The 14,129-nt window shown below is 43.1% G+C and overlaps 1 protein-coding gene across 1 annotated transcript; it reads right to left on the bottom strand.

Annotated features, from left to right (window-relative positions):
- Window positions 1-263: 263 nt before the first annotated feature.
- LOC145410559 (uncharacterized) lies at window positions 264-1,610 on the bottom strand. Its single transcript, XM_080280677.1, has one exon. The coding sequence runs from the start codon at window positions 1,608-1,610 to the stop codon at window positions 264-266; it is 1,347 nt and encodes a 448-aa protein (XP_080136803.1).
- Window positions 1,611-14,129: the final 12,519 nt, after the last annotated feature.

The raw sequence follows: 14,129 nt of genomic DNA, 5'->3' as shown, positions 1-14,129 counted from the left end.
ACGTGCATCCTGTAATCTTCACGTTGAATTCTTAAATATCAACACATACTTGTGGAACTAACATTCTGCTTTTCTGCACAATGTGCGCTTGATGAAATTAAAATCCCCCCCCCCCTTCCCCAGTGTGAGTTATGGCCCATTTTGCCGTCATTGCTTGACGTTGCCCAGGGTGCACCGCGAGGAGGCGGGCCACGTTTACACCCCATTTTATTATTTTTTTTTTACATCAAAACTATATACACTGCCATGGATGTAATCTGGTCTTAATCTTCATCACTTTCGGCACTACTTTCATCAGATGATAGTAAATCAACTGTGAATGATTCATATAGGTGCTCATAAGCAACATCTTTTTTTCGATAATCTCCTTCAATTTTATGTATATGATCAATGCATTTTTCCCAATTTTCCTTCGTTACCTCTTCAGTGGCTTGCCTGGTTATATTCTCAACATTTTTCATATTTTGATTACTGTTGGAGTTCCGCTTACTGATTTTATCTTTTATTTGAGCCCAGATTAATTCAATTGGGTTGAACTGGCAGTAATACGGTGGCAACCTCAAAATTCTGTGTCCTGCTGCAGAAGCGAGCTCATCAATTTCATATTGCTGAAATCTTTTCTTGTGTATCTTTACTATCTGTAGCAGTTCAGGTCTTGAGTGAGTGGGATCATGTTCGATGGAATTTTCTTGTAGCCACTTGATTATTTCGGGCTTCCGTGTCTGACTTGTGGGTGCTTTGTTAAGTTGCTTTGAATGGTAAGGGGCATTGTCCATCACTATTAGTGATTTAGATGGAATATTAGGAAGCAGTTGATGGAGGAACCAGTCTTTAAATGTGTCATGGTTCATAGAATCATGATAGTCTCCTTTATTCCCATGCTTTGACCTGAACATCAGAAGTGCACCAGGGACAAAGCCATCAGCTCCTCCTGCATGGACAATAATGAAACGTGCTCCTTTGCCACTTTTAAGTCTGGGTCCAACTACACCAGCCTTGGTTGTCCAGCATCGTTCAACGCTCGCATTTTGATTTACCCAGGTTTCATCCACAAAAATTTCAGGTCTTGGCTGGTCACTTCTTCTGTTCCTTTCTATTTCTCTAAGGTACTTGTTTCTTTCAGCAACGATGTCATCTCTTTCCATGAGTAAAGCTCTGCTGCTGTTGTGCTTCTTATACCTAAATCCAAGATCTTTGACGAGTATCCTTAGAGAAGTTTGTCCTCCAGCAAATGAAACTGGTGGCTCCTTCACTTTTTCGTGTAGAAGTTCCATGGTTGGTAGCTCACCTCTTTCGTAAAAGGCCAAGATTTCTCTTCTAATCACATCTCTGGCAAAGTCATCCACGGCATCAAATACAGGGCAAACTCTTTTCTGATATATTGGTGATGAAATTACTCCCGTTTCACGTAACCTTCCCTGACGTCTGATTCGGCTGACAGAACGGCAGCTGACTTGTGTAGCTTCTGCTGTCTTCTTCTCAACTTCTGCAATGTGGTCGTAATTTTCATGCATTTGGAAGTACTTAAAGACATTCAGTATAATATTTCTAGCTTGGCTACCAAGCCTGGGAGGCCTAGAGGGTGTCTTGGGAGCTTGCGCATCTGCCATCTCCGTGCGCTAATGTGTCTCTGAGTTTGACAGCCAGTGACAGGTGCAACGGACATCTGGTTAAACTTCCCGCCGAACATACATTGGATATGTCAGGCTAAATATTTGCTATCTCCAAATGTGGGCATAAATTTTGGCTCTTCCTTTTATCATTAAGCCTTCATAGTAGATTTATTGATTATAAATACCAATATTTTTTCAATAAAACTGACAGGCACTACTTGACGAGGGAAGTACCGAGAAATTAAAAATATAAGTCATTATAATCTCCGACTCTAAATCAGTAATTCCGATCACCTGTAAGCGGTCAAGTATACCAGTCCTATATAGTTATTACAAATCGTTGTAGTTGATATCAAGAGATGATTGAGGAAAGTAAATATAAATCAATATAATTTGAAAGTTGTAATACAATGTATTGTTGTGTCACATCTGAAGGCTCCTTCGCTCTGCTCGCGCGGGAAACGACATGATTGGCTGAAGCTGGCTGTGACGTCATCAGGAAGGCGGGGCTTATCCCGCCTGGGATGATCGCGAGAAGAGTAGTTAGTACCTTTACATTCACGAAATCCATTTGCAGTTTTTTAAAATGTTTGTTATCATTTTTGTGTGTGTAATACTATCTTTATTTATAGATTTTTAGGAGGCTGGTGCTACCCATTTACGATCAAACTACTGCTGCCACTATACAGTAGAGCTCAGTGACTGCTACATACGCACAGCCCAGTCATCGACTTCTATCATTCCCATGTTACCTGTGTCTCATACAGTGGTGATCCAGGCAACTTCACAGCTTACTTCCGAGAGCACTTTATGTAACAGACTTGTAAACCATTCCACTTTTCACTACTGTCTTCAGAAAGGTAAGCACGTGGTATATTTAACCCGCCCCATCCCAGAGACTTGAATTCACGTCCTCACATGATGTGCACTCACATCCCGGAGACGTAAATTAACGCGGCAACATTGCAAGGTCCCTAATTTGCACAATTTTCAATTTTTGCGAGTGATTTCACGAGTGATTTTTGGCACGTATACACGGGACACCTTCCTCTATTCCTCTACAAGATGCCAAGCAGGGACAATGCCTTACACCGCATAACCTCTCCCCTCCCCCTGCACGCCATTGTCTCGGCAATTCACCTGTTACCAGTGAACTGGCCAATAAAGACATTCAGGGCCAGAGTGATTCCCCAATCGATGACAATGTGGAGGACAAAATTTACATAGCATTAAAGAAAGAAACAGTCAGAAATGATGATCAGGTAATGTGGCAAAAAAAGGTCATGAATGGTGATGAGTTAGTGAGTGAAACAATGCTTATAATGCCTATAATACTGTTTGAAAACCAATATACTCTTGTACTACACATAAATTCGTACCAAGTAAATAAATACTGTTTATGAGTGGTGTGAAATAGTTACCCTCCCATAGAACTCGTTTTCTTTGGTGCCAGCCTGTTAGAAAACCCAGTCAGGTAAGGAGGTACTCGTACCTGGATCGAGTATTTTAAACCTCAGGTGAGCGATTTCTCTATGAATTTTCGATGTTTCTCACCAAAAGCGGATGTTTGAGCCAAAAAAAAAAAAGGTCCAAAAATGTCGGGACTGGGGCGTACCACTGCCCAGGAAACGTTGGGATGGGGCGGGTTAAGGCCGTGGTTAGATTACTGCCATCGCCGCTAAATTCTAGTTGCCATAATCCTAATCATTTCCTTTTTACGGTAGCCATAACTTAACCTAATTAACCTAACCTAACATATTTCTAACATAGCAGAAAAACCAAACATGACCGCTAAATTCTAGCGGTTGAAGCTAAACTGTAGCAGTATTAACCTAACCTAACTAAAACTGACCTGACCTGACCTAACCTAACCTATTTCTAACATAACTGAAGCACCAAACCAAACAACTTAATTCTAGCTGCCGTAATCCTAACCGTGGTTAGGATTACAGAAGTTGCCGCTAAATTCTAACTGCTGTAATTCTAATCACTGCCTTAAATTATACCACGTGCTTACCTTCTGAAGACAGTAATGAAAAGTGGAAAGATGTACAAGTCTATTAGGAACCTGACCTGGTCTAAACTAACCTATTTCTAACCTAACTGAACCATCAAACAAAACCACTAAATTCTAGTTGCAGTAATCCTAACCACCACTGGACCCCCTCTCAAGTATTAAAGTATCAAGTATTAAAACTATTTCCTACCATTTGACTGATTCAGAGACGTTGTTTATCAGATTTAGCATATTATTTTTGCAATATATCACACGAGAGAGTAAACATAAAAGAGACGACGGTAAACACGCGCTCCTCCGGCGTACCAATCTCACGATTTCTCTCCCAGAGAGCATCCCCGCAGCATACCAACCCTTCCATAGTCTCCTTCTGGGAAGAGGCTGTTCGGCCGGGGTTTAAAGGTACCAAACTGGGAAGAGCCTCTTCACGAAGATGCTTCGCGAGAAGGGGAAGAGGTTGTTTAATACTACCAGCCAGAGAATCTTCCCAAAATTTGATGAATACATAGTGGGAAAGTCGAACCATGTGAAACACCCACTATGGAACAGAATGTCAGCCATGGGATTAAAGATGGAATGTGATTGATCGAGTGCTACCTAGAGAACGTGAGCGCAGTGGGGAAAGGGAAAAAAATGTGCCGCAACAGGCAGATGGGAGTCGGAGTGAAGTGGAAAGGTGTAGTCATAACATTTTGAACAGAACATAAGTTACAGGGAATGAGAGTATCTGAGACTATGGACAGAACGTGAGCCAGGGCGTGAGGGAGGATGGAGGTGAGATGCTAGACGACTGTGAACTATGGACAGAATGTAACCGTCCTACCTGTACCTTCCATCCCACCAACCCCTCCACACTCTTTCTCCCATCCTCTTCCCCCTATCCCCAGTCTTCCCCTCCTCATATATATATATATATATATATATATATATATATATATATATATATATACAGTATATATATATTTATTTTATGCGAGGAAGAAGGAACCAAAGGCCGTGGGCCCGCTATTACTGTTCCTTCCAAGAGAAAAACAAAATACAAGAGAGACAAATTCAATATCCGATCATTTCAGGATGCCTGGACACACTGCGTTTGAAAGACTGGAGATCATAGGAAGCAGGAAATACAGACAGGGGGAGACAGTTCCAGAGTTGACCTGTTGCATAAATGAAGGACTGGGTGTAACGGTTAGCTCTTGCATTACAGAGTTGGACAGAAAAGCGATGAGAGTTTGATACTAGACAGGTGCTACGCGCCCGTCATAGAGGTGGACAAATGCATGCAGACAGTTCAGAGGAGCAGTAACCATTGAAGTAGCGATAGAAAAGAGCCAAAGATGCAACACTGCGGTGAAGAGACAGAGGATGAAGGGAGTCAGTAAGAGGAGGAGAGTTAATGAGATTAAACGCCTTTGACTCCACCCCATTGAGAAGAGCTGTATGTGGGGAGCCTCCCCACACATGAGAGTTGTACTCCACACAAGGGCAGATATAACCTCTGCATAGAATCAACAATTGTGCAAGGGTAAAGAAGGAACGGAGTCGGCTTAGCACACCCAATCTCTTGGAAGCAGATTTTACAAGAGATGTAATATGATCTTCCTAAGATAAGTCCCGAGTAAATGAAACCCCAAGGATGTTCAAGGATGATGCAGGATTAAGGTGAGTATTGTTTAATGTTAGTGGGTATACCTGTGGAAGATTTTGTCAAGTTGATAGGTGTAAAAACTGAGTCTTTTATGCATTAAAAACAACCAGATTATTTTTACCCCAGTCAGAGATACGAGCCAAGTCATACATTAGGTGTGCCATAGCCTCATCCCTTGTTTGTTGAAGTAAATGATGAGATGGACGTTGCAGAAACCGAATGGAAAGGTGAAGAGTGGACTCATCAGTGTACGAGTGGATAGGGTTAGATGTTCAGCTTAGAAGGTTATTGATTAATAAAAGGAAGAGAGTTGGTGATAGGACAGAGCCCTGAGGAACACCACTGTTAATAGATCTAGGAGAAGAACGATGGCCGTCTACAACAGCGGCTATAGAACGACCAGAAAGGAAGCTAGAGATGAAGGCACAGATAGAAGGATAGAAACCGTAAGAGGGCAGTTTGGAAATTAAAGATTTATGCCAGACTCGATCGAAAGCCTTTGAGATGTCAAGTGCAATGGCAAAGCTTTTGCCAAAGTCCCGAAAGGAGGATGACCAGGAGTCTGAAAGGTAGGTGAGAAGATTGCCAGTGGAGTCCCTGACAGAACCCATACTGACAATCAGAAAGAAGGTTGTGTTAGGAAAGATTCCAAAATTTTTCTATTAAGAATTGACTCGAAAATTTTGAGATACAGGAGGTTAAAGCAATTGGACGATAGTTAGAGGGTTGGGAATGGTCGCCCTTCTTTGGGACTGGCTTAATGAGAGCAAACTTCCAGCAAGAAGGAAAGGTACATGTTGATAGACAAAGGCGAAAGAGTTTGCCTAGGCAGGGTGCAAGCACAGAAGCACAGTTCTTGAGAACAACTCCTTGCCCCTACACCCTCTCCTCCCTATTTTTCCTCCTTTTCTCTCAACTTTCCCCTTCCCCCTTCCTCCTTCCTCTTCCCTCTTCTTTGCCCTTCACTCTCCTCCCTCTATTCGTAATACCTCTTACCGTCCTTCCCTCTTTCACACAATCTTCTCTTTCCATAATATGCCTTCTTTGCCTCTCCCACTGCCTTATTAATTCTTCAGTATCTCTTCACACTCTCTGTTCTGCATAACCCTTCAGAAGGTAGGATGTCATCTGGGCATTTTATTAGTGTTGCAGCCAGACGCATTAATTTAGCCGGGAAGAAAAGCCTGTCCTATACAAAGATACACTCCCTATTCATCCATGCTAAAAATCTATCCATTCCTCAGCCACACCTATTTCCCCTATCCTCTCCCCCTTCTATATTACAGTATCTGGACCTCACCATCCTTATAAACAATCAATCAATCAATCATTTCCTGTGGCACCCTCGGGGATGCATAGGGCCTCGATGAACTCATACCACCACATCCTATCTTGTGCTAACTCCTCAAGATCTCCCCAACACTCATCTCCAGCTTCCCGTCTCATTGTCCTCACCCACGTCTCTTTTGGCCTTCCTCTACCTCTCCTACCAGGTGCCACCCACCCTGGTGTACCTCGTACTAATCCCTGTCTCCTATACACATGTCCTAGCCACTTCCATCGTGAGAATCTAACATATTCATCGATCGGCTGCACTCCCGTTATTTCTCTAATTCTACTATTTGGTATCCTTTCCCACCACTTAACTCCTAATATTCTTCTAAGTGCTTTATTTTCAAACACCAAGAATTTATTTTCCATAGTCACTGTGCTGTACCAAGACTCGTGTCCATAAATTAAGATACTCCTAACCATTACCTTATAAAGTTTGATTTTTGTATGCACAGAGAAATTGTTATTATTCCAAATATTTTTAAGCATTCCCATTGCCTGATTAGCCTTCTTTAACCTTTCCTCGAATTCAAAGTTCAAAGAACCATCCTTGGCTAAATAAGTACCTAAATATTTAAACCTATCAACTTGCTTTACAACCATACCTCCAATTACACATTCCTGCGCATTTTCCATATTCATATTGATTATTTCAGTTTTTCCACAATTAATAACCAAACCCACCTTGCGACCTTCACTCACCAAACAGTCCAACACTCTCTGCATCTCTTCTGGCCCATCACAAATCAAAACTATATCATCTGCATAATCTAAATCCAAAAGTTTCCTGTTCTCACCCCAAAGTATACCAGCACCGGTTTCTGTTCCAATGCGTTTCATAATGTAATCAATGACCAATATAAATAGTAAAGGCGATAGAACACCACCTTGAATTACTCCGGACTTGACTTCAAACGAATCACTCAAACAACCATCAACCATCACTTTACAAAATGTGTCCTCATGCATGTTCATAATGACCCTCACAAACTCCTCTGGTATTCCATAATGTCTCATGATCTTCCCCATAGACTCTCTCGAAACACTATCAAAAGCCTTTTCAAAATCAACAAAACAAAGACTTAACGGTACTCTCATTTCATTAACTTGCTGCATCAAATGCCTAACTATAAAGATCTGATCATTGCAACCACGTCCCTTTCTAAAACCAGCCTGTTCATCCCTCAGAATACCCTCAACCACCGGCTCCAACCTATTTAACAACACTCTACTGAAAACTTTCAAAGCTATCGGTGACAAAGAGATTCCCCTCCAATTACCACATTCACTCAGGTCTCCTTCTTCGGAACTTTAACAATTACACCATTCTTCCAAACTGATGGTAGTAACCCCGTCACCCATATCTTATTGAATAGCTTGGTCAAGATCATTATTAATCTGTCCCCCTCCACTTTAAACATTTCCGGAAATAAACCATCCTCCCCTGGTGCCTTATTATTCTTTAACTGTTTTACTGCTTTCTCCACTTCTGCAAGCCTCAACTCTCCTGTTTCTATATTTAAATCTTCCTGAGCAGACGGTATATCCTCTTCTGGTGGTATTGGTCTATTAAGAACTGTCTCAAAATGCTCTTTCCATCTATTTTTAATATCTCCATCTTTGGTCAATAAATTTCCTTCCCTGTCTCTAATTGGTATTTCCTTGCGTTTACCTGCATTACCACTCAGTTCTCTAATCGATTCATATGCTATTCTTTGACTCTGTCCATCATTTTTGTTTATTAGGATTTCAGTCTCTGCAACCTTTTCATCCACACATCTTCTTTTATCTCTCCTAGCTAACCTTCTTACTTCTGAATTCAAACTCCAGTACGCAGCTCTTGCTAATTCAATCTCTCGTTCATCAACGCATTGCATCTCACTCCTCAATTTAGCCTCACCTCTCTTTTTTATCATATCCCACGTTTCCTCTGATATCCATTTCTTTCTCCTGAATCTATGTCTCCTTCCACTCGTACATTCAGCAGTCTCATGCAAAACTTTGTTCACATCCTCCCACATCTCATCTACACTTCTCTCCCCCTCTTCCAACGTTTCCAACACCAAAAACCTATTTCTGCATTCTAATCTGAATTCTTCCTTTTCTTCTCCTTCCCTTCTAAGCTTAACAATATCGTATCTACCAACACCAGATTTTTCCTTCTTTTGATTTTTAAGTTTAAACCTTATTTTTGCAATGCTGAGTTGATGGTCACTACCAATATCCGCTCCCCGTTTAACATGAACATCTAGCAGAGAACTTCTATGCCTCCTACTGATAGCGATGTGATCAATCTGATTTTTATATTTTCCACACGGCGACATCCAAGTTGTCTTGTGTATATTGCAATGCTGAAAGAGTGTGCCCCCGATGACTAAGTCATTTGCTAGACAGAAGCTTCCAAACCTCACTCCGTTTTCACTCATCCTACTACCAACTCCCATCTTACCCATACATGCTTCAAATCCCTCATTTGAACAGCCCATTACTGCATTAAAGTCTCCAACGCAGATCAAAACATCATGTCTAGGTACCCTTCCTACTCCTTCTTGCAACTTTTCATAAAATGTGTCTTTCCTTTCATCAAGTGCATCATTAGTAGGTGCATAACACACAAACAGACTGATGTTGCCATGATTTGATTTAAACCGTGCGTATAGCAATCGCTCATCTATAGGATCCCACTCACATAAAGCCTTATTTGCCTTACAATCCAGCAACAATCCTACTCCCTGATAATGCATTCCGTCCTGTCGACCAGATATCAATCCTTATAAACACTTGCAAAAATTCCCTTCAGTCCTCCTCCGTTCCCCTGTCCATCTCAGTTCATACACACATGCATAAGCTCTCCTTCAATACTCATTTTCTCAACTTACATACCTAAAAAAAAAAAAAAATCTGCATAATTCGGCTACACAAATTGATAAGACTGCAACATGATCCAATCCCTTGTAGGTATGTAGGTAGGTAGGTAGGTAGGTAGGGAGAGAGAGAGAGAGAGAGAGAGAGAGAGAGAGAGAGAGAGAGAGAGAGAGAAATAACTATCTTCCCTGTTCCGTCTGAAGAAAATTTACAGCTGACGAAGTACAGTGGAAACCCAGTCTCTACGGCTGACATTCTGTTCCTATATAGTTCCCAAACGTCCCTCCTCATCCCCGACTTATGTTTTGTTCATAGTCCTCGATCACTTATTCCTCTCCCCTCCCCTCTCTTTCCCTCCCATCCCCTCTCTTCCCCTTCCTCCCCCCATCTAATCCTCCCTCCCATCCCCTCCCCTCCCCTCCCCTTCTCTCCCCTCCCCTCCCCTCCCATCCCGTGCCGTCCCGTCCTATCCTATCCTATCCCATCCCATCCCATCCCATCCCATCCTATACCATCCCATCCCTTCCCCTTCCCTTCCCTCTCCTCTCCCCTGCTTCATCCTCCCTTCCCTCTCGCCTGGCTCATGTTGTTTACGCAGGGGAGGTGATGAAGTGCTGATAGTAAAATCACCGAATTGATCCCAGCCAGGACAAGGAGCAAGTTGGGATTTTGATTTTTGTTTTAAGTCATCACTGTTCGTCCAGAAGACCAACTGATGTCTTATTTTTTCTTTTTTCTCTCTCTTTTCTTATTCGTTTTTCCTTCTTTTTTTTTTTTTTTCAGCAGGGTGGTTGCTAAGGATAGGAGGCAGCAGCTTCATTCACATTCAATTTCTCAGCTGCCTTATTTAATGATGTACACAAAATAGTTATTAATAATCCACAACCACGCCTCGCTGATTTACGGTTTACCCCGGTCGCCTTACTTCAATCCACAACCACACCTCGCTGATTTACGTTTTACCCCGGTCGCCTTCCTTCAATCCACAACTACGCCTCGCTGATTTGCGGTTTACCCCGGTCGCCTTCCTTCAATCCACAACTACGCCTCGCTGATTTACGGTTTACCCCGGTCGCCTCATTTCTTTACTGTTGTAGGTCTGTGTCGGTGTTTGATCTCTCATACACAGCTACTTTCAGTTTTCTCTGTTCCATACACACCTCTCACCTCCTCCTTCCCATTTGATATCGTTCACAGCATCCATCCACCTTCTCCTTGGGCTCCACCTTCCTCTCATTCCCCCAACTTCTAATCTGTACATCTTTGTCAGTCTTTCCTCGCCCAGCCACTCCTTATGGCCGTACCGCGTTAGCACTTGCTGGTCTACCCTTTCCATTACACTACGGCTGTTTCCACACCTCAGTCTAACAGTGTCATTTGCAACCCTGTCAGACTATATCACCTCTGCTAATAACAGTCACAGTAGTTCTAGCGTGCCATAGCTGTGTGGAAGGTTTGGTAACAGAGCTGTATTCTTAGGGGTACAGGAGACTTCTTAACACCCTTTTAAGTGGCCGTTTTTTTCATGCGTGTTGAACCTTCGTTTTCACTTATGGTAATTATGTAAATTTTCACATCGACATAGTTTTCTTCAGTAACTTTCACACTCTTGTTGGTGCTGCATAATCCAGGTTTGTCTGGCCAAGCAGACTCGTCAACGACGAGTAAGCAACTACTTCTGTGGGGCCTTCCTGTAGGTATGCTGTAGTACAATATATAAATCATGCAGGGAACTGGCTCCACCTTGTGGTAGACAGCTCCTTGCCAAGGGCGGACAAGTGTCCTTTCCGATGGCGAGGTACAGGGAATTACGAGGAGGCTGGGTCCCTAGTTGGATGTTGCAGTTGCTTCACACCAGTCAGGGCACACAGCGCTACCACGCGCAGGCTTCTCGTTCGCGCCACGAGCACATAGTAAAAAGATATGTATCGTTGTAGGGGGGTGCGGTAGGTTCATGCTGAACATTACAGTGGTATCAGTAGGGACAAGGTAAAGGTAAATGTTAATGTGTGGGAGATGCCAGAGCTACTGCAGAAGAATGCATTGAAGAATGACTGAATATAGCAAAGGTATGTTTATTTAAATGTTGCATCGCATATGGACCATTTATCAGGTCTTTCGTTTGGTGTTTCAGTTTGGATTACGCGAGTTGTAATGCTGCTTTATCCTTTTTTACTGTGTGTACAAGACGATAAAAAGATCTGAAAAGAATTTAAATGGCTGAGAAAGAGGTGTCAAGAAATTTCTAGAGCGATATGAAATGCAGCCTTTAGTATCAAAATGCTACGTGCAGGAGTGAGTAACCCAGTGAGTGACCCCATTTGCCGGTGTTTAGGAGGACTGCCGGGCCTCAGGGAACGGACTGCCCTGTCACTCTGTGATCAGACTTGGTATATAGAAAATCATCGTCATCTTAATCCTAATTCTAATTCATTTTTTCCACGATGAAGGAAAAACAAATCTTGATAGTCCCCACCCTGTCGGCACTCGTTATGTCCGCAGCGGGTGTCCTTGAGAGAGAGAGAGAGAGAGAGAGAGAGAGAGAGAGAGAAAGAAAGAGAGAGAGAGAGAGAGAGAGGGGGGGGAAGTAGTGTTGGTGGTGGGGGAGTTGAGATGTGGCGGGCGGAAGGGGGGGGGTCGTAACAGCATTAATTAGCACACGATTAAGCTTAATAAAAACACGGAATGGGGAGGGGGAAAGAGAAGAGGAGGAGGAGGAAGAGGAGAGAAGGAAGTTGAGATGGGGAGGTGGGGGAGAGGGGATGGGGAGAGATAGGGGAGAGGGAAGCAGGAAGGGAGAGGGAGTGTTATGAGAAAGGATGCAAGCATAAGCTTAGTGAGAAAACTGGGGGAGGGGAGGGAGGTAGTGAGAGGGAGGGGGCAGACGGGGTAAGGGGAGTGACGAGATTGCTATGAAAGAAGGGAGGGGGGGTTAGGGAGAGAGTACTGTGGGAAGGAGAGAGAAAGGGGGAAGGGAAATAGGGGAAGGGATGATATAAAGTGAATGACGAAGGATGGGAAGAAGGGGAGAGGTTTGAAAGGTGGATATAGTGAATGAAGATGGATGGGAAGAAGGGAAGGGTTTGAGAAGTGGTCTAGTGTCCTAAAGAATGTAGGGTGAATTCAATTCCAGGCTGAGCAGGAAGGACCAAAATAATATGAATTACTCTAAAAATTTACTTTACTGTTTTCCACACAAGCCACTGAGACATTTTTAAAACATCCCCTCCAGTACCAAAACACGAGTCCTAAATGAGAGAGAATCGTAGCTTGTATTCAGTATGGATGGTGGGTTTTAGGGGCTAACTTGTGATACGTGAAGGTGTGTGGCGTGTAGTTAGATTGCTAGGCCTCAGGGAACGGGTTGTCAAGTCTGCACCCAGTGTCGGACAATATATATATATATATATATATATATATATATATATATATATATATATATATATATATATATATATATATATAAAATAGTGAAGGAGAGGTGAGGCAGAAATGGGAAAGAAATATGAGAAAGATAAAGATAGGGTAAGGATGAATGCAGAGAGAAGAGAGGAGAAAGAGAGAGAATAGGGTGAGGGGAAGGAATAGTATGAGAGAGAGAAGGAGAGGATAGGGGTGGGAGAAGGGAGAAGGCAGAAGATAGGGTGCGGGGAAGGAATATTACAAGAAAGGTATATAGGGAGAGGACAGGAGTGAGAGGAGGAAGAAGAAAGGAGGAAGAGAGAGAATAGGATGGGGGAAGGAATATTTCGAGAAAGATAGGGAGAGGATAAGAAAGGAGAGGGAAGAGAGGAGGAAGGGAGAGAATAGGGGAGGGGGAAAGTGGTTGGGAGGGGGAGGGAGTGTTATATGAGTGTGAAGGAAGGAGGGGGGGGATGATATTATCTTAATAAGAACACCGAGGAATGGAAATGGTGTGGGGGAGGGGGGAGGAGGGAGAAGCGATGTTATGAAAGGGGGGTAGGAAAAGGAATGCGAAGAGGCTGGGGGGGGGGAGGAGGGAGAAGCGATGTTATGAAAGGGGGGTAGGAATGTAAGGAATGGGAAGAGGCTGGGGGGGGGGGAGGAAGAGGGAAAGTTATATTGGTTAGTGCAGGAGATGTGGGAAAAGCTTCTTCAGTACGAGTCCTTCAAGAATTCAGTGGTTTGCAAAGGCGTCTAGTGGGAGCAAGAATTAATTGTCATAAAGCATTGAAGGGGTTTGATGGAGGATTGTTTTAGCTCCTTCCGATAAAGAGATCCCTCCATACTGTAAAAATGGGGATGGATAAGTATATGGGTGCGTAAGAAATGGGGATGGATGAGTAAATGGAAATGGATCAGGATGGAATTGTTAAATGGGAAATGGATGAGAGAAGGACAAGAGAATCATTAGAGGAAGGGAATGAATTAAAACAAGGAAAATGAACACATGGAACAAGGGAATGTACAAAGCTAGGTGGCGAGAGAGAGAGAGAGAGGGAGAGAGAGAGAGAGAGATGTATGAGGAGGATGAGAGAGGAAAGGGAGAAAACGCTGAACTGCATGAGACGTCGCTCGGATTATCTTGACAAGCGAATCGTGAGAGTTTAGTGAGAGAGAGAGAGAGAGAGAGAGAGAGAGAGAGAGAGACACTAAAAGACAGTAATCCAGCTGACAGAGGGAGGGGAGAGGG

This window comes from Coenobita brevimanus, chromosome 86 (assembly GCF_032717465.1).
Source record: "Coenobita brevimanus isolate Jiangsu-jjx chromosome 86, ASM3271746v2, whole genome shotgun sequence".
NCBI lineage: Eukaryota > Metazoa > Arthropoda > Malacostraca > Decapoda > Coenobitidae > Coenobita > Coenobita brevimanus.
This window is presented reverse-complemented; position numbering and strand designations above follow the sequence as displayed.